This window comes from Aquila chrysaetos, chromosome 18, assembly GCF_900496995.4.
Source record: "Aquila chrysaetos chrysaetos chromosome 18, bAquChr1.4, whole genome shotgun sequence".
Taxonomy (NCBI): domain Eukaryota; kingdom Metazoa; phylum Chordata; class Aves; order Accipitriformes; family Accipitridae; genus Aquila; species Aquila chrysaetos.
Window position 1 is genome coordinate 174,819 of NC_044021.1, and position 20,770 is coordinate 195,588.

At 39.4% G+C, this 20,770-nt stretch overlaps 1 protein-coding gene across 1 annotated transcript; it reads right to left on the reverse strand.

Annotated features, from left to right (window-relative positions):
• On the reverse strand, positions 1–20,758 carry NSUN2 (NOP2/Sun RNA methyltransferase 2). Its single transcript, XM_030042167.2, has 19 exons — positions 20,518–20,758; positions 20,287–20,444; positions 20,052–20,156; positions 19,826–19,931; positions 19,094–19,165; positions 16,458–16,542; positions 15,617–15,809; positions 15,136–15,210; positions 13,878–14,008; positions 11,262–11,335; positions 8,129–8,259; positions 7,420–7,516; positions 6,114–6,289; positions 5,489–5,581; positions 4,967–5,102; positions 3,600–3,680; positions 3,243–3,381; positions 2,425–2,464; positions 1–1,756 (listed from the first exon to the last, which is right to left on the reverse strand). Exons 1-19 carry the CDS (start codon positions 20,590–20,592, stop codon positions 1,351–1,353), a joined length of 2,373 nt encoding a protein of 790 aa, XP_029898027.1. The 5' UTR covers positions 20,593–20,758; the 3' UTR covers positions 1–1,350.
• Positions 20,759–20,770: the final 12 nt, after the last annotated feature.

Genomic DNA, 20,770 nt, shown 5'->3' on the forward strand with positions numbered 1-20,770 from the left:
TACAAGGGCAAGAACTGACTTTTTATTAACCTATTTTATGGACTCTCAAGAGGAAAATGAGTCCTGTCAATGGTTCTTCACCGCATGAGACTAATATCTCAACAGAGGACATGGCATTATTTCACTTTTACGTCTCTCCCTCAAGAATACTCTCTCTGATGAAGTAGTTCAAGGGCAGGCATCAAAAAGTCTGTTGTAGCAACGTACAGCAAATGGATCCAAGCCACATTAGGACGTCATCAGTAAAATACACATGGTAAAATTCAGTCTGACAAGCAACACAAATATTTGCATCACCGTGGTCCTACAATACCTTGTACCACTGGTCACTTCCCTTTCAGGTCAACTTGATACAAGTACAAAGAGTACTGCTGAAACTAAGCCACAAAGGATGGAACTTACAAGTTTCTGAGGTAGCCAACTAATTTTTTTTTTTTATTAAGTCAGATTAAGTAAGTTACCCTTTTGGACCTAAATAACCTCTTTTAAACATCTACTAAACAACAATATATATACCACCACTTTTTTTTAAACTATTATTTCAGCTAGAAACAAGTATTTTGAAAAATTAGAGATGACTCCCACTTGAAGAAATGACAGAGAAACAGATGACTGCAGTAGATCTGAGGGACAGCCACAGACTCTTACACAGGCACATTTCAAGATATGAGTTTGAGGCATGGTCAGCATACCTGAAGATCTAGTTAATGACATTTACTAGATGTGCCTGTCAGGCAATTCATCACTCTGAAGAAGAATCTCAGACATCGGTCTCTGCCAAAATGCATTCTGCATTTTTTTTCCAAGATGCTGTGCACAGCTTCATTTTGAATAAATGTTAACCAGGTTGTTAGTTAGATAACCCACATATGCACCTGTATGCATACTCACACCGATTCCCTCATCCATTAAAGAACCTGCGTTAAGTAGCAATCAGATTGGGTGGTAGGTGGGGTAAACAATCGTAAGAGAAAAAATGTTTTTCTAGAACTTATGTGCTTTGAATGAAACCCGTTTTTTCTTCTGAAGGAATTCTTGACCAGTTACACAGGCAGTTCATCCATACACACCATTATTCCATTTCAAATACAGGCTTTAGATTTTACTGGTGCATGGTCCATTGCCAGCAACAGACACAGAAACCCACCAGTAATACGGAGCTTAAAATGGTAAAAAGAAGACACACTTGAAGAGAAATCTCTTTATCATTTTCATTTAAAAAGTAAAATAGGTGAAACTTTAAAAGAGGAACATCCCATTCCAACCAAAATTTTAAAATACACTTCCATGCTAAAAGCAAAAGTCTGGATGTGAGACTCATGGAAGCTGCCAAGTAATAGAGAAAGAAACCTAATCTTTCACATTACTCGTATCCGTGTCTTTGCTTTCCTGGCTTACATGACTGTTGGCATTTTTACTAGATTGATCTAAATCCTCAATTTTATTTTCTACTTCCATGGCACTGCTTTCCACAGGACTGTGGGTAGATTCTTCACCTATTTCTGCTTCCATTTTTGTGACTAAATCATGTTCTTTATCTTCCACATCCATTCCTTCCTCTGTTTGTGCCAGCCTATGTTGAACTTCTTCCTCCATTTTACTTTCCGATTCCTCCTCTTTCCTCTTTGCTTTAAACACTTCAACTCCCATCATCCTCAGGTAATGAAGTCTCTCATTCTTGGGCACAAAGGCACGGAGTGATGTCTTTCCTTGCCAACCACACAGCACTATAGGACACTGAAGATCATCAGGCTTTCTACAAACAAGCAAGTTACGTTCGGTCAACTATGAGAAAGTTAATCTTCAACACTTAATTTTATAGTCATACCCTGATAAATGAGTGCACAATCTTTAATAGTGAATGCATTTTATAACTATACGTAGAAGACAAGTACATTGGTCTTAACTTCAATATCTAAACATGTACCTGCTTGTCTATACAAGCAAGCAAGCAAATAAAATAAAGCTCAATGCTATTAGATTTCTGCAACAGGTAAACTAATTTTCTGACTCTGGTTTCACAACTAATATAAGCAACAGCACAATAAAAGGTTACATTCAAAAAGTTCTCAAGAGCTTCTAATACTACTTTGTCAGCAAAAATGAACAATGAAAATGTTTAACTTTTTCTATTCCAAATGCTGGACTTCACAGGGAAACAAACAAATAAAACAAATCACATGCAGTGATACTGTGGAGCTCTGGCAAAACTACTAGTTCTCCTTATAAGGCTAAATCCTACAGTTGTTTTAAGAATACACAGGCAAGAAAGCTTCTTTCCCTGTTACAGTCTTTGTATCCTGTCTGGCTATACTGTTGACCTCACTGCATCTCTATGCCTCCACTTCTGTTTTTGCTGAGTGAAAAATCAATTCTTGTCCAAGTTTTAAAACTGCATAAATGAAAAGCAACCCATCTACTTACTCAGGGTCTGGGTCGTACTTCAGAACAATACTTCCCATTGCTACAGGGAAGGGGGGTGGGGGAAACAAAACCAAAACAGATGTGTTACTTCATACAATGTTAAAATGACTATAATTTGAAAATGGTCAAGAAAACAAGTTTTTAGATAGCCACACAGCATGAGCTGGTTAGCAGTTACCTACATCAGTACAGTAAACTATAGGCAATACCAGTTTTTATTCCTTTTTTTTTTCCCGGACCAAAGTATCTACATAGTTACAAAAACAATTGCCAACCCTGCGCCCTCCCAAACCCCAAACAAACAAATTAAAATACATAAGAGCATGCCAGCCCAAACTTCAGAAAAATTGTTCTTCCCATTTTGTCACATCAAACACTGAAGTACAAGGACCAGCGATGACTTCGAAAAAAACCAACATAAACAAAACACTGAAAACCAGTCTTCATTTCGTCAAGCATCCAGCGTAACTAAAAATTTAATATGAGTAGAGATTGTTCCCCATAAAGATCTGTAGCGTATGTAAAATCTTTGTTCACGAGATATTTTAAATGCTGCCTCACAGCACTGCTTCACAGAAGTCACAAGCCTGGCAACTCTTCTGTTCTCTGGAGTTCATAAACTTTAAACGTTGTCATCAGAAAGGACTACAGTTTCTGGTAGCACACTGGGTTTCAGTAATGCTTACTTACCCACTTAACAAGTATACTTAAGATGAATTTAGTCAAAATTTTTAGCAAACAGTTTATGTGACAGGATTTTCAGTCTTCCATGTACTGTATAATAATAATTTTATCATAGCACAAATTAGAAGGCTTACCCATGTCTTTGACTTTCTTCTGCGTTTCACTGCTAAATTTACTTAAGAATGGATTTTCCTGGGTTAGCAGAATTTTAACATCTTCTATGCAGACATTTATAATCCTTGCATGAATGAATGGGTACAGAGTATAAATTCCCTGTTTAATAAATAAATATAGTTATTTTAAAATGTAATCACTACTTTCTGAAGGAAAAATGTTAAAAACAGTATGTCCTTTAGCTAATATCGGAAAACAATTTTCACATTTTTAAACCATACTGAAAATGCAAATTGTCATCATCTGACAAAGTTAATGCCAGCTGTGCTAGAGGAAACCAAAGTATCACCTTTGAAAATACAATGCTATGTAATTACCTCTTGTGCTAATCTGAAAGCGCATCCAAACTGTTCACCATCACTGTTGCGAGACCAGACTTTTATCCCTGTGTTAATAACCTGCAAACAGCAAAGCCAGTAAGCATCATTAAGGAGTATAAATTCTAAATTACAGCTGTGAACTTTGTTTTTCCTCAACTGCTTGACTAAAAGGGGGAAGAAAGGATAGTTCTGCCACAACATTTGTTTATTTGCACTGGACACTGAATTAAATTCATGTGAAAATTCATTCAAGGGAAAAAGGAATTCCCACTATCAAAATGTAGTGCTCTCAACATAAACGCCTTTTACTCCTTTCCATATTGAAAACTGAACACTGGTAGGAAGTGGCAGACTTAAAATGAGGGCAATGAACTATTAAGGTCTAATTTTAATTCTAGTTTGAGTAAGAATTTTCTGGGTGATTCTGCGAAAGTCAATCAAGGACAGGATTTTAAAAATGCACAAGTGCTTAATATTAGGACACTATATCCTTTGTGGTACACAAAGTCTCACTACCTAATGTAATGCACCAGTTTCTTAAAATTTTGCCAATTATGTAGCCATTTCCTGCTTGTGGGATAGAAGGATAATTATTTATCCATCTCAAAGATCCGTTGCAAAGATGCAATGAATATTGCTGGAAATTTTCAGGATTTGACTGGATGAATCCCCAAAGTATATCTGATCCAGCTTTGAAGTTAGGAAGGAAGCTGGACTAGATGACCTCATTCCAACTTAAATTATTCAATGGCTTTTAAGACAAATCTTTAGCATTTGCAAGGCATTTTCCATGGGGAGTCACAAACAAACAAAATCATCTTTTCCCTCTAATTCACAAAAACTACTTCTTATGCCATTATCATTCAGCTTAACAACTTTTCAAAATATTCAGTTGTTGAAATTACTCTGAAACAATGACCCCATGTAACACAGCCTGCTAATAATTCAGCTGAAGCTGTCCGTTATTTTTAGTAGGCTTTCAAAGATCTAAATACTTGTACAATTAAGGGGCTCATAAATACAACAGTGTCAATGTAAACTTGTGAAGGTAACCGAAGACCGCATAAAAATGCTGGTACACACACAGCAGTTATATATTACCCTTCCCCTTCCTCTACTTTTAAGTTCCCTTCCATCTGCCAAAAAATATACCAATTTTAATCTTGGAGACTGTTATTTACCTCTGAGAGACAACTCTTCATCCCTTTAACAGAGAGGGGATAGAGAGGAAAACACTCATTCAGACTGAAAAAAAAAGGCCTATCAGAGGGCTAATCCTCTATATAAACAATAAGCTCGGCAATAAAGTTCAAGGAGACATCCACTGATGCTTATGATCTCCATGGTGAAGAGATGAACCATACCTTCATCTTCTCACTGTTGTTCAGAAGCACATTCCTTAGCTCCTTAGAAACCATGTACAGCTGTCTCTTCTTTCCTTCTTGAGTTCGAGTTAGCAAATTCATCTTGGGAAAGGATGGGTCCAATGCATAAAACTTCCTGTGGCCATAATACTTGTTTTGATTTATTGAACAATGAAATTACAATCTCAAAATGCATGGGTTGGTCCATTTCCTTGAGCTATCTCTGCAAACACTTAACACTTTGGCTCCAGAACACAAAGATTAGACTTCCTAAGATGCATGACATCAGAAAAACAAGCTGTCATAGACACTAAGATACACTCAGAATTTCCACTGCAAACTATAGTTGGCTATTTTCATTTAAGAGTTTAAATGTTGAGGAGAGGGGCATCTTGTGTAAAGTTAGGGAAAAAGTTTTATGTACGACCAACTAGACCCATCTTTTGTGATGAACTGAACTACTAATATTCCTAAACTACTAGGAATCTTACTGCCAAAACAGAAACATTTTTTTTTTCTTACTGGATAGGAAGGAACAATGGATCATCTTCAGGGAGAAACACAAAAGGGTCTTCTTTGAAGCCAAACAACTTCATTTTTTTAGATGGTGGTGGTCTATAAAGAAAATACCACTGTGTTGTCATTTTTAGTAAAAGTTCTTGGTTTACAAACAGTATATTCAGTTTGTTTTGTCAACACTTGGCTTATGGTAACGATAGCATGCCGAACAGAATACTGACATTTTTCTGTGCTTCACTGAGACAACACTACCCACCATTTAACTTCTTAAAATGAGGAAGTGAAAGCAGTACTTGAAAACAGAAACCACAAAAACAAATAAACAAGAGATTTCTGAGGGAGAAATTGTGAATGCAGTAAAGCTCTTCCGAAGGTTAACTTCTGAAAGTAGTTTTTTTTCCTTGACAGAGAAGAAACTACTAACAGACTTTGCAAATGCTAATAAGAAAAGTGGTTGTTTTCCTAACTTGCTGAAATATGAGACATAAAATGTGGAAACATAGGACAACTGAGCAGATTCATTAATTCTTCTTGATCGACTTCTAAATGAGTCCAATAACAAATAACTATAGAATATTCCGCAATTACGAAGCCGTCACAGGACAAATACTTAGACATGGTCTCTTACCCACATACTCCTTCCTTTTTGCTTTGCTCTGTGTCTGAATTCTGCAATTCTTGCATTTTCTTAGACTCTTCGTTTTCAGCAAGTGTTGGTTCTTCAGTAATACATTCAGAACCATTATCTGAATTAGCTGCTGTCACTTCAGTATCTCCTGTTCTTTGTGGTAATTTCTGATGAACCTATTTCAAATTATAGAATTTTCAACAAAGCAAAAGTAGTATTTAACTTGTAACGGAAGGTACCTATGTTCTCTCTCTGCATGTGCTTAATTATTATCAATTTGTAGGTAAGTGCTTAAACAGATCCATTTAGGCAGTTAATCTGATTACTAAGTCAAGATACCATTATAAGTTGCATTTACCTCTACTACTGATCTGGACAATTTCTTACCAACTGTCCAAGAAAGCTATTTTTGTACCATTTACAAAAATCATGTTCAAGCACTCACAGAGAAGGCTGTTTTAAGTCAGGATCTGCTGCTTTCTTCCTAGCGCTCAAGGTGCCACACACATCCTGCTGCTGCACGCTTTCTGTAAGAGTGCTACAACTTTAAACTTAGAACAACATCAACTATCTGGATGACACTTGCTTCTGAATAAATGCTTTTTCCTTACTCCCACATGCATTTTACTCATAAGGTGTTCTAATAAAGCAAATCAAATAAATAGAAACAGCTAAAAGGGATTCACACAAGAAGTTTCTTTCGAAGACATGAACAATCTAAGAGATCAAATAAATCATGTCAACTTAAAATGCTGTTGACAGGATTTTAAAGGCAATTGACAACAAATGGATTAAAGTCAGATGGCTGAAGCTGCTGCTGCTCCTAACAGTTTTACATCCATTCCCCCCGGCGCTGATCTGCTAGACTAATCTGCTAGTGAATCACTCCTGAGCAACCAGCCACAGAGTAAGATAAACTGAAATCAGAATTAGCTTACAACACAGCAGAAAAAAGCGTTCAGCAGAGGGACCACACACAGCTGATGGAAGTGACAGCTTTAGCTACCCAGTCTAATCCACTTCTGTAATTCTTTCAAAGCCTTAATTTCAGGTTCAAGTTTTATCTTTCTCTTTTACTATGATTTCAAAATACCCCCTCCTTTTTTTTCCTATTTTAAAAGGAGATTTTTTTTTTTTTTAAGTTCTTAAGAGATTTAGGAATTTATTTTTAATTGACACACTGAACTATCACTGAAGGGCAGACACAAAACAGTTATAATATGTTTTCTATTATGTAAGCTTTCAAAAAAAAATATCTAGAAATGTTATTAAAAGTTAACGTTGTAGCTCTTTTAAAAGAAGTTACCTTTGGCTGGCGTTTATTCCACGGCATTGGAGATTTTTTTATTAACACAGCCACGAAGAAACCTCCTGTGTTCTGGTGATGTGGCAATATCCTAAGACTGGAGTCAGGGAGAGAAAAAAAATGTTGCAGTGTATTCATCAGCAGCATTCATGCTCTCACAAAGCGCTAGAAGTGTCATTTTTATATTTACTTTCAAGGTAAACTAAGTATTCCTAGTAGGATTGTGCAGATTTAATTTATCAAGCTAGAAACAGGACCTAAAATAGAGCATTCTAGCAAAATAACTTCCATCAGTGCAACGCATTCATTTTACCATTCACATCTGAGCTTTAATGACTCATTTCTAAACACTATTTTTAGAATAGTTATGGAAAGTCTTTCTTAGCACACAAGTCACACTGTTAAAATGTTAAAGTTTTACATACTTTTCCAGTAATTTTGGCTACGTATCTCTACTGCATGGCAAGAATCTGACCTGTTTGTGTGAATACTTAATTCCTTGTAAGCAACTTTCAATAATTTCTCTCAGTTCACTGGAATTTAAACATTGTGTACTGCCATTACAAATGAAGCAATGAAAATACACTCAGACCTATACAAGCACAGGTCTGTACTCCAACACATTCCTAATCCGACCTAATTGTACTTTGCCCACCACCATACAAAGTAACCATCAAAACCTCATAAAATCTACTCTGGGAAAACTTACCAACGCTCTAGATTCATTGCCTTTAGCTTCTCTTCATCTTTTACTGGAAACATAGTGGGACGTATTTGTGTTTGTCTATTTGAAGGCACATCTTTCCACTCTTCAAACCACTGTCCATCTTTCAGCATTACCTTCAAAGGAGTAAATATAAATACTGTGAAGAATATAAGTCACCATTTCACAAGTTTTAATTAAAATACTTTCAAACCAAGGTTCAGATGCCAAAAACAGAAGTTATCTTCTGGTATAGTAAATTAAGTTCTTTAAAGTGCATTGTTCCTTTGTGCATTGTATGTCTGCACTTAAGAGCAGGAGATTCTTGACAGCTGTACCTCTTTGCTTCACTTTGTATGCTTCAAAAAGTGTGCAGTCAAGTAAAGACTGGTGCAGAATCAACTGCAGTGATCTCTGGTAACCTGTTAGAACATACAGAACACCAAAATCCAAAGGAAGGGCAGTGGTGGAATGTATCAAATTAGTAAGCCATCAGATTTAGGACATGCTACTTCTTTTTCTCCATGAGACTGGCTGTGAAACATTCTGCCACTGGCAGCTTCCAAGCAGTATACAAAGGAAAAGGGCTACTGCAGTCCAATAGAGATTTGAAGCGAGGAATCCCGATTTCATTACATAATAAGGATGCAAGAGCGCAACACAACAGCTTGGCAAGCACAGAGCCCCATGACACAGGGATACATAGGTCACAGAAAGAGATGTTTTCAAGGAAAGTTACTGAAGAACCACATCCCCATGAATTTTCTAGTGTCTGTGTCCAGGACTCAGAACATACCTATAAATCCACTCTAAGATACTGTGTGGACATAACATGACCTCATTCTGTCTAAGGGTCAAAGCTTCTGATGGACTCTTAAGAGACAAGCAGAAGGTTAGAGCCACAACTCCTGTAGCAAGGCATTTTGAATGCTCTTTAAGGAAGAACACCAACATGAAAAGAAAAAACCCCAAGGAAAACTTGCCTTCAGAGCTCTAGATGCCTGGTTCTGTACTGGATGCTGGGGCTGTAAGAAAGGTCGCATCTGGGGATGCATGGGGCAAATGCATAAAATTAATAACTGAAACGAAGGCCCGTTTCTGTTGTTAAGGCAACAAAATAGAGAAGTCACAGCGATGGTGACTTCAGGACTGGCAAGTACGATGAAGTGCTTTCATACACCTCGCTGTGATTGACTTGAAGGTTTAATTAAGTGTTCCACTGGAAACTGAAATGTAAAATTTATCTACATTACAATTTCACTAAGAACGTTAGAACACAGATTTCAGCATCATGAAGTCTGGCATTTCTCAGCCACTGATCTGATCACACCTAAAATATTGTGCCTTTGCATGTTCCTGAAATAGAAATGACTGCATTTCCAGAATTAGCATTTCAAGACCAAATATACTACATGTCACGTTGCTAGATGGAGACAAGATACACCGATTCTGAACTGCTCTTCTTTGGAAGTCATGAGTTCAGCTTGAGAGAAACAAACAATGGGACGGATAAATAACTGGAAGTGCAAACAAGTCTAGAACTATTTTGGATGTACTAGAATAACTGCCTAACAGCCCTGCTCTGTTCAGTTTTGGTTTACCAGCCTAACCACACAACGTAACTGGTAGAATGACAAAGCATCAAAAGACATGCCGAACTCTCCCCTATAGCACATTTCAGTAGCCTCTTGGTAGGGTAGGATGAAGACTATAAGTCTGGAGTTAAAAAGGTCTCTTCCTTAAAGACTCTGAAATAATTCACTGGAGTTGGCTAAGTGGCTTAAGGAGAGAGTACTGAACGCTATTTCCAAGCACCTAAATGTCCCTTGAACAAAACCTTATTTTTATTTTGCTGCTTCCAGAGATTTATAGTCAACTGATGCTCTGGAATATTCAATGTAATCACTGGTGCAGAGTTCCCACTTAACAGACCTTTCACCAGGAAACAAAAGACTACACCAAGTAAAAACAGCACCAAAGCAAGCAAATACATCCAGTTATGAGCTAGCCAATGAGGCTTGAAAAAATACAGTAGCAGCAAATAAGGGCTGAAGAAAGTCTTGCAAACTTTCAACAGATTTTATAAACCTACTTTTTAAAATATCCATTAGGGAGATTTATATTTCAGCTGCAAAGGCAGAAATAAATGTTACAGGGAGTACAATGTCCTCTTAATGATCTTTATATTTTGTAGCTTTATACAGTACCAAAAAAAGTAAAATTACAATCATAAAGCCACAGTTATGCATTTTACATTTATCCTTCAGGTACAAGCATACAATTTAAACTTTTGGAACTGTAAGAAGAAAGAAATCAGCTAGTTTCTAAGCTGGATTTTCAACAGCAGAACATAAGCAGATCTTTATTCCATGCATCTTGTTCATTAGCCTACATACAGGCATAAACCTGCAGCCTGCCATACAGGCATAAATGCAGACTGCCATTGCAAGAGACTAGTGAAATGGTGAGACAGAACAACCAATGGCATTGCAAAAGCACATGCTTGTAATTAAAATTTAATCGGAGCTTCTTTCCATACTACCAGGATGGCCTTCTGCTCTTCTTGATTGTACTCTTAACAGGAAGCTGAAGAAGCTTTAGGGTTTTTTGTTCCACCCCCCCGCCCCGTTTCCAGAATTGAAATCACATCAGGCCTGGAGCAAAATACAGATTCTATTCACATTCTAGGATTACTTACATCACTGCAGGTTTTATAGCTTACTTCCAGAAAGGATTTAACAGCTTTTACTTCCAAATGATTTGAAGAGACCAGCTAAAGAACTGTAGAATCTAATGCTCAGACTGTAAAGCAGAGGAGGAGGGGTAACTTAAAGGGTGGCTGAAACCATGTTGCCATCTACAGGCCACATGCACACAATAGAAAAGGGAATTATATTAAGAAAGTATAGGAGACAGGCAAAGAAAGCTAGAGGAAAAAGAAGAGAGCAGATGAGGAGACTAGAACTTACCACCAGAAAGATTTTTAGCCCTCTCCCCTGCAATGCTATATTGTCTAAAGAGCAAATCACTACCATTACTTCAGCACAACCTGATGTTCTGAAATGTTACACTTAAAAATTTTCCTAATTTAACACTCTACCACAGACCAAGAACTTCACAGAAATATCAGGTTAAGTACCTTCCATTTTGTAATTCCTGGCATCCTCTTCAAACCTGGTAACTCAGAAGAGACATCAGCAAGTTCTAAGGCACCTGAAATCCCAAGAACATAAACATTGTTGAAAACAGAATTTGAGAGTTGTGTTCCTAATTAACTTTTATAAAAATAGTTTTCCTTCAAGACCATTTTAAGACCATTGCTTTTTAAAACTTTCAAGGAACAAAATGTTATACAATTACTACCCTGTAAATTAACAGGACAGTAAGAACTGTCCACAGTAACTACAAAAGTTTGCAGCCTATAAATTAACCGAAATATAATGGTTAGATACCTTTCGTAGCAGCTGCATAGAGTAATACTCTACAACCTGTATCATTAAACATCAGCATTCCAGGCAATGCAGTCATAGAAGTTTTTATTCTCACTTACTTAGTATTCGGATTTACTACACTGATTAAGTATTTTTCAGAGAAGTACTCTTTCGGGATGACTAAGCCTTTTAAAATGCTTGATATATTCCCATTTTATGGACTGACAATCTTAATATATTCCAGTGAGAGAGGAAAAAGAATTTATTATTTTTTAAACAGAAAATTCCAAACTGTTTAACAGTAAGGGAAGTACTATCAACCTAACAGGACAAAAGGCTATGTGCCTAAAATATGTCAGATTACTACAAGAAACATCAACAGATTATAATTTAATCTACTGAGTTAAAACTTTAAGCTGCCCCAAGTCCAGAAAGAATGATATAAAAACTTACTGTTTAAATAGGTGATCTCCCTAGAGAAGGACAACCTTAAAATTTCCTTTTTTGTGATTCTGAATACTTAGTTATTTAACAGTTAGGTAGGCTTTTCCTCATGTTGTACACAATTTATCAACCTGTTCTACATGACTAAGCATTTACTCTTACAGTGACAGTTTAAGCAAATCTTTAAAATAAATGAAGAAGTGATACATGAATTCTTAGACAAATTCCAAAATGACATTTCAAATCTGATTAAACTTGATGTTTGCATCCATCCTTTGAATATTCCTGCCTACCCACAGCATGACTTCAACTGATGCCTCAAGACTACACCAGACCGATCAGGCACTAAACAGTCCGTCAGAAGTACTACACAACTCCCAGTAGAGAAACATGGTACAAAAGTGCCTTTTCCTTACGCCTTCAGCCCTAAGGCAACGCAATCTCTGATCTGCTCCACAAGTAGCAGTGTAGCACAGTGCGAGGAACTAAGTTAACGCTGAAGAACCAGTGAACCTTCTGGACTGACCTGAGCAAATCCTCGAGGTCCAGAGCCCCTTGCAGACCGATGCACTACCTCACCCTTCTTTAGCTACACCTGTGTTCAAGCCCCAAGGATAATGCTTGTTCACTGGGACACGTCATAGCCTCCAAGTCAGCCCCAGAATACCCCCACTGCGCAGAGACAAGATCGAATGCCACAGCCAGTCAAGATCCTGACTTCCAAGTACTGAATTTGCCCCAGATGCTGCAATTGTTGGCCTCCACTAACATCCATACTGCTTCATGCTCCTATCCAAACTAGTCCTTTCTGCTTTCCAATCTTGTCATCGTTAAACTTAACAGCCTTCAATAAGCCAAGCATGCTATAATTTACTGGAAACTCCTCTACGTTGTTCTTTCACTCAGTCTGCCAAAGAAACTACCTCCAAATAAAAATGTCCTTTGAGTGGAAATTAAATAGTCAATTCCTAATTATCTGCAGGCATTTTAGCTAAACTGGTGTTTCTGAGACAATGAAATTTCATGTGTAATTTGGGGCCAGAACAGTGACTGGCACAAAGAAAACATTACACAAAATGGGCTATTCTACTTCCAGAACCAGCTCAGCTCCAAGAGCCATACAGCTGCTTCTGCTCTGTACAAGGCTCAACTTAAAGCCTGTGGAACTTTTCATGCAAAATCCAATCAGATATCTCCAACTTCAGGTTACTGACTCAGAAAAAACAGTGTCCACCAGCTCAAGGCCAGAGATTTGGGCTACTAAGCCCTACTATGACAAACTGATGCAGTACAGCTTTCCAGCTCATCACTTAATAGCAACTTAAGCAAGCCTTCATATGCAAGTCAAAGGTGTAAAAAACCCCCATGAGCTTAAAGACATTAAAATTCCAAGCATGTCAAAATGTGGGTCAAAGGATGCTAAAGGTATCAGTGCCTCTCACCTACTGGTTGCACAACAACATTCCTCTAACTGCTTAAGTACATTCTGGGCTTTTTACTCCTACAGCATACAGCAGTAATGTCCCACACCACATTTTCCAAAGGAAATACGAATGTCCGACATGGACTCCAACCAGTGGAATCGGTTAGCAGAAGCCAGATAACACAGACTGAATTCCACTGATCTGCAGAAGTCTTTTGTGCATCATTAACACAACTTCTTCAAGTTTTATATTTATTTGCACCCCATGTAGGCCTATTTAAGGCGACTGCTCGTATCAACACCAATGAAATCCTACCGGTACCAAAAAATTGCTGCAGTTTTGCATACTAGGAGCATGTTACCTACGCTAAGCTTATTACTAGTACTATCATACACACATCCTTTTCTGGGCTGAGAAAAAAAGATTTCCCCACTCTGCCCAAGCTTGCATTCTCACCTTGACTCTTTTCCAGCAGAGATGCGATCACAGCTTCATTTTCGATAGGATTCAACGAACATGTAGAATATACCATTCTCCCACCTTCTGCCAGCTGTTCAACACCACGGGTTGCAATTCTTAACTGCAATCTAACAGAACACTCTTGGTCTAGCCAGGTATCATTCAGGAACCAGAAAGATTTGCCATCAGATTTCTTACAGGTGAAGCTATATTGCAGACACATTACTCTCCATGGACTAAGCCAGCCCTCACCGAGTTCCACAGCTGTCACCAGTACACAAATTAGTCAGTTTTAAACTAAGTCAGCTTAGTGGAGTCTATACTGCAGACACACTCACAATTACACCTATTAAAACAGCAATCAGGTCAAACTTTCATGATAACTTTCAACATAACATTCTGTATTTTGTTCTTTCTAGTGCCCCATCAAGTTTATTATATAAAGTACTCAACACTAGAAAAATAACACCCCAAAACCTGACTCTTCTCAGAAATCTAAAGTTAAAATGAGGAGCAATCTATTACAAAGATTATGGATGACACAGCTTAGCTAGCACAGGCCTTCTGAGAAAAGTATCACTGAGCTGGATCACCAGCTTATACCCTACCTGCATACTTAAAACTAAAATAAAACCTGGAATTATGAATGAGTTACCAAGCAGTAACAAGTCACCACAGGTCAGCTGAGTCACAGTAACTGACAGCATTGCCAGCTTGTTACAAATGCACAGTAAAATGTTCTAAGCTTTTTCATCTGTGTTTAAATTACTGCTTTTTACCCTGTGCCTGCACTAGGCTAAGTACTCATTCACCATGAGTTAACATAAGTCAGTCTCAGGTAACTGAAACTGTTTATGTATGATCTCTAATATTCTGAAGACTTTAAAACATTACTATTAAATTTTACAAGTTTCTGTATTTTCCAACAGTATTTTACCTGCCTAAACGCTAAGAATCCCAACCAAATCATTTGTTCCCTGTTTTATTAGCTACCTTGTCTAAATTAATTCAATGAACATTAATGTCAGATATTCATAAGAATACAAGCAATTTAGATTCACACAGTCCACTCCTCATATCTGAAACACTATACTTTCTCTGAAAAGCACATAAGCTCTTGATTTGAGAGAAAAGTGACTCTTCTTAGTCTCTGCTCTGTCATATATTAACATGTGAATGCATGCAGATGTTAAAGATATGGGAAAAGGCGGAGAGAGAAATCAAAGAAGTGCAGATGTGTAATAAGCATTTTTACCCATGGAGCTGCAAACTGTTTTGTGTTGTCCACTTCTTCCATACATCAATGTTTTTCCTCATGGTTCCATCTCCACTGTAACAGAGGTTGAACAGATTCGTATTGTTTGTGGGTAAAGCTCATTTCATGTCCACGTCATTTATAGCGGCAAAAAATTAACTGTCCCTCTCCCATGTTAACTAGTTCTCCTATGCTCTGCTGTTCGTTTCTACCATATCTTTGTATTTCAGCATCCTGAGTCTAAGTCCAAAATTTGAAGCCCTTCAGCTGACCAAACTTAAGTACCACTTGAAATGAAAAAAGTTCACCTTCATCTGGTATCCCCTTACCTAAGACAGTTTTAAGGCATTTGCCTGTTTTGGAAGTTACTATAAATCATAACTCGCTGAGCAACTCCAAGAGCATAACTCAGTAACACAAAAATCCTAGCACCGCACTTAGTGCAGTAAAATCTCTGTATTGAAGATTACATGCAAGATACCTGCAGGGGACATCACACAATATCCTGTCATAGAAGAGGACCTCTTTTCTTCCATCAACATCTATTTGTAGATTAGGAATGCTGGAGGCATCATGATTTACCACCATGATGCACGGACTGTTTAGTCTCTTAGCCTGATGAACCAGCAAATAGCAGCGCTTATTGTCGACATCATTAGCAATTACAAAACCCTCTGGAAAGATAAAATAGTGGGAAGATGCTTTACCATTCAACAGTAATTTTACATAGTTTATTGCCTTATCTTCAAAGTTGTGTAAACCTTCCACTAGAGATTTTTACTTAAAAGACCGCTTATGAATAGAGGACCCCTTACTGAACATAAAATAGCATAAAGTACATCGAGGTTTAACTGATGCGTCAAATACGGTCTCAAGAGTTCTAGAGCTTCCGTGCAGCGGCAATAAGACACAACCAAGGGCCCTTCAACTTTTCACTCTCAAAGTAAAACCCTTATAACAGAGAAAACCTCGACTGCCACCAAAGACAATCCCCGCACATGAGCAGATTTTCAGTAGAACGCACAAAGAATCCACTCCCCCCAACTTCACAATTTCTGTGGGCAGTATTTTCTGTAAGCATCTAACTGAAAGTAAAGATTCTGAAGCTTAAAAAGAAGACAAGTTCTCTCCTTCAAGCCAAGGAAGCCCACAAAGTTTCAAGGAAAAGGTGGGGTACTTCCCATCTCGTATCATTCAACCACTCTGGGAATTCAACATGCAGTTAAATGCAGTTACTTATCTGTGATATTAAAAATAATCTTCTACAAGAAAAAGCGGAAATTCAAAGACACAGAATTTTTTGGTAGTTTTTCCAGACTTACTGGGAAAAGGAACATTCATGTCTGCGTGCAACATTTCAATGAGTTGTGCAGTCTTAGATCCCGGTGCAGCACACATATCTAGAATCTACAAACACCAGAAAGTTAAAAAAAACCAGTCCTACCTTGTATTTTTTAAGTACTTGAGAAATTTACTATGTCTTCTATTTTAAATTAAATACTTTTGCATACACTTGCAGAATTATGAATGTTCTGAACACCAATTTGCAAAAACATAAAATACAGTTCTGTTCTTTGTATGCTTTATCTCTGAGGGTCTAAAATATAAAAAGGACTTTAGTTCGTAGGGAACAAATACATCAGCTGAAAAACAATTTGAAAGAGAAATCTGCATATGGATATGAGGATACGGTCCTTTTATCAGCTCACAAGCAATTTTGACTGAAGTTAACTGGAACTTTATATATATACACACATACAAAGGGCAAAGTTACACTCAAGAGCAAGTAGTACTTTAACTGTCAGTAAATTAATCAGAGACTATCTGACACAGTTGAATATATAGATTTTGTAAAAATGAGCTGCTGCCCCTCCCCATACATTTGCATTTTAACGCAAAAAATCAGGGCAGCATAAACTGCTTGTTTCTGTATGCTGGAAGAAGCACTTGGGAAGTATTCGAACCACCCTCAGGCAGCAGAACAGAACACCACACCAACACCTGATTTCTAGCATATTTCTCCCTCCCGGTTCATTACAAACTTGGCTTGTGATCGTGTCATTCATAGAGACACTCTCACAGCAAACCATTTGACAGCTAACACTCTTTTCTTAAGCAAGGAAGCTCATAGTCTTTCCTCTTGCCTAGTTAACAGATTTTCAGAAACATGTGACTATCTCCTGGACCTTTAGGTCCAGTAAAAGTTAGCCGAAATCGTGCAATAGGATAAAAGGATAAAAGATGGGGACGGATCTGCTCAGATCCTCGTGCAAGCCCCTGGCATGAACAAGACTGAACCGGAAGACAGACCCCAGAGAAATACAAAGAGCATTTACTGAGAGCATGTGATAAGAGCTGCCATGCAGCAGTGTTAATGCATCATGAAACACACTCAGTAAGACAGTGTCGTATCTGCCATTTAAAGTAATGCTACTGGTTTCTGCTTACTGAACACAACTTACAGAGAGGTTGGGCAGTCATCAAGCTGATCTTTGTGTGAGACGGGAATCAGCATGTAAGACACGACGTACAGAACATGCTGGTTAAGCATGAAAAGCAACCTGCAATTCTGGTCATAACAAACAGCTCAGAAAATAAGGCACTAAGGACCATAGAAGGTCCTAAACGGCAACAGCCAAGGCATCATTACAGCAGCTATTTGCTGTCTTGTCAAAAGAGAGGATAAAGAACCTATTCTGAGTCTGTTTTACGAGCAAATTTGTGAAATCTTACACGCATTTCTGTAAAGTGCTCGCTGAAATACAGTGACCAAAGTTAAACATTCAACGCAAAAAACATATTGCATATACTAAGCTAGCAGTATACAAGTAAGGTGTGTGCAAAAATATTCTCACAATTTGTGTTTTATATAAAGTTGAACATATTCACTACCTGTTCCAACTCCAAAAAACCCTCAAAATGCACCTGTGACACATTAGGACTGAACATAACACTGAATTTGTTATTCATTTAAGAGAGATGAGAAGACCTTGCCTCACGTAAAATAGCCATCAGCCTTCTGTCATACATTGGGTTGAGGTGAGAGCAGGAGAGAACAAACTGAATAGTTATGGATGCTAAGTAATGTTAACATACAAAACCAAGTAAGTACAAACTAGTCTTTAAAATATGTAGGCCAGAAGTTTGAAAAACTTAAAATTTTAAGATACAGCATGAAAATTTTAAGAAAGAAGTGCACAACATGCCTGCTTGAGGTAGCAAGGCACTTCTAACTAGCTCATTAACTTAACAGGTTAAGAGAGTAAGGCCACCTGACAGATTAATTCTGCAAACAAACATAGAGTATGAAAACATCACTAAGGTTAGAACAGGAAGTCTGCTACCAAGGTAGCCCCATTCCTACAATCTGCCATTAGAAAATATCATGGGCATTCCTCAGATGCCTCAGTTAAAAAAGTTAGCAACCTATACTCTTCAGCCACCACCAACAGCATGCTTCAGCTCACCCAAATTATTTTGCCTAACAGGTTTATAGAGCAGAAGTTTGCAACTCCTTCAAAAGGCATAGAGGGGTGAAAACTGCCTGGTAGAGAACATTATCATTTGTTGTGGATGTGGAAAACTACATCTGTTCACAGTGTGATGGGTAGCAGGAAGTTAAAAACAGTCATCTTACTTTAAAAAGGGGTTGAAACACAAACACATAACTGAGATGCAACTCAATACATTTACACTTTGAAAGTAAGATTATGCAACTACTTAAAACCTAAGTGTTTTTTACAGGGTATTACATATAGCTGGAAAAGCAGATGTTCCTCTGACAGGGTATTTGTGATCTGAACACCAGTTGACTGTTGCTGTTTACATGCAGAAAGCACAAAACATAGCAACACAAACCAGAACTGTGTATCAGCAGTGATACTACTGTTGTAATTTGTAGTTTAATCAAACTATCTTCTAGGAAAAAACTCTAGTACACTGTATTTTCCTGAGTTACCTTATGATGAGGGTCAACATTAAGCAGCAAAGGTGGGATCATGCTAACAGCCTCCTGACGACTGATATTGCCCTTGAAAGAAAAAAAAAACCAACAACAACAAAACCAAACTCCTTTATATTCCAAAAAAGAATGCGTTTCTCTTGCAATAAACTGTTTAAATCTCTCTATATTAAATTAATAAAGCAATCGAAACCACAGTTATAAACTTAGGATTATATTTTATTAGCATTTAACAAAAAAAACCCCAAAACCCCACCACACAGTATTTCACCCAATTGAAATTTCTGGAAATTGTATATTTGCTCCAATTCTATTAAATCTACGGATGCAGTTTCTGCTCAAAAGAGACGAGAAACTGGCTTCAACCAAGTGAGAAACATCCGTCATAAAAGGTAAGTCTTGTTATGCACGCACATGTGCTTTTTACCAGGTTTAAACATCCGTCTTCTAACAGCAACTAACTGTTTTACAGGGGCTCATTTTCACGTTCCCAAATAAAAAGAACCGCAATTAGTTTAGGAGAAATATTTGTAGCTGCAGCTATGTGCCAGAGCTGTGGGCCGAATCGCTGCCAACAGCACCCTAAAACTCAGGTTCTTCTGAGCCGCTCGGCTTCTGAGAGAAAAGGTACGGCCTCAGCGTCTCGCAACACATTTGAATAAAACACCGCCTGGGATATGAAAAGAAAAAAAAATATAAAAACCCCATCAAGATCTATGGAAAACTTACACATTCCGTCTCGCTAACCAGAAACTGATGAAACTTTTCCAGTTGCGGTGACTTGCGCAGGATCTTCCTGCTGAGATTGGTGTGCCAGGCTAACTCTTCTGGGTACCTGGCGGGGGGGAGAGGGGCAGAGGCGAAAGAGGAGCAACAGAGAAGGAAACGGATTCGCCAGGCTGGCTGCGGGGCAGGGGCAAAGGGGAAAAGGGGAAGCCCCCCCCCCGCCCCTTACCAGCTCAGCGGCTGCGGCATCTCCACCTTCTGGCCGTCCACCTCCAGGCCCCGCAGCTCCCCGAAGTACTTCTCCTTCAGGCAGTGCAGAACCTCTCTGGCGTGGCTGCGGGGCAGAGGCACACGCACACCCGCGGGAGGCCGCGCACCCACTCCGGGCGGCGGCCCGCCGGCCCCGCGGCCCCTGCCTCCGCCGCCCGGGGAGGCGGCGGCCCGCCCTGCCCCGCGGCCCTTACCTCCGGTAGCCGGTAATGCGCAGCGTGGCGGGCAGCGGCTCCCTCAGCGCCGCCATGAAGTCGCCCCACTCGCCGGCGGGCACGATGCCCAGCTCCCGGTAGTACCGCTCGAACAGCTCGTTCTCCTTCACGATCTCGGGGTAGCCGCCGGCCCAGCCCTGAAACGCGCCGCCGCCGTCAGCCCCGCGCCGCTCCCCGCCGCTCCCCTCCCCGCCCCGGCCCGGCTCTCACCGCCTGGTCCCCGCCGTCGCCGCCCCGCTCCTGCCGCCGCTCCTGCCGCCTGCGGTCTCGCGCCCGGCGGCCCATAGCGGCCAGGCGGCGGCCGAGCCCCGCCACACGCCCCGCCGTGAGGGAAGGAGGGCGGCCGCTCCCGCTCCCGCTCCCGCCGGCCCGAACGGCGGCCAGGCGCCGCGTGCTCGCGCCGCTACGCGCGCGTGCGCGGGCCCGGCCCGGCCCGCCCCGCCCCTCCTTCCGGGCCGCTCCG

What these genes read in the sequence shown, in the direction of transcription:
- NSUN2 (XM_030042167.2), bottom strand. Translation starts at nt 20,592, where the DNA reads ATGGGCCGCCGGGCGCGAGACCGCAGGCGGCAGGAGCGGCGGCAGGAG. An exon ending in ATGTTGACCCTCATCATAAG is followed by an intron (nt 16,543 to 19,093) that starts GTAACTCAGGAA and finishes TGGTGTTTGTAG; the next exon opens with ATTCTAGATATGTGTGCTGC. An exon ending in AAAAAGGAAGGAGTATGTGG is followed by an intron (nt 5,582 to 6,113) that starts GTAAGAGACCAT and finishes TTTTCTTTATAG; the next exon opens with ACCACCACCATCTAAAAAAA.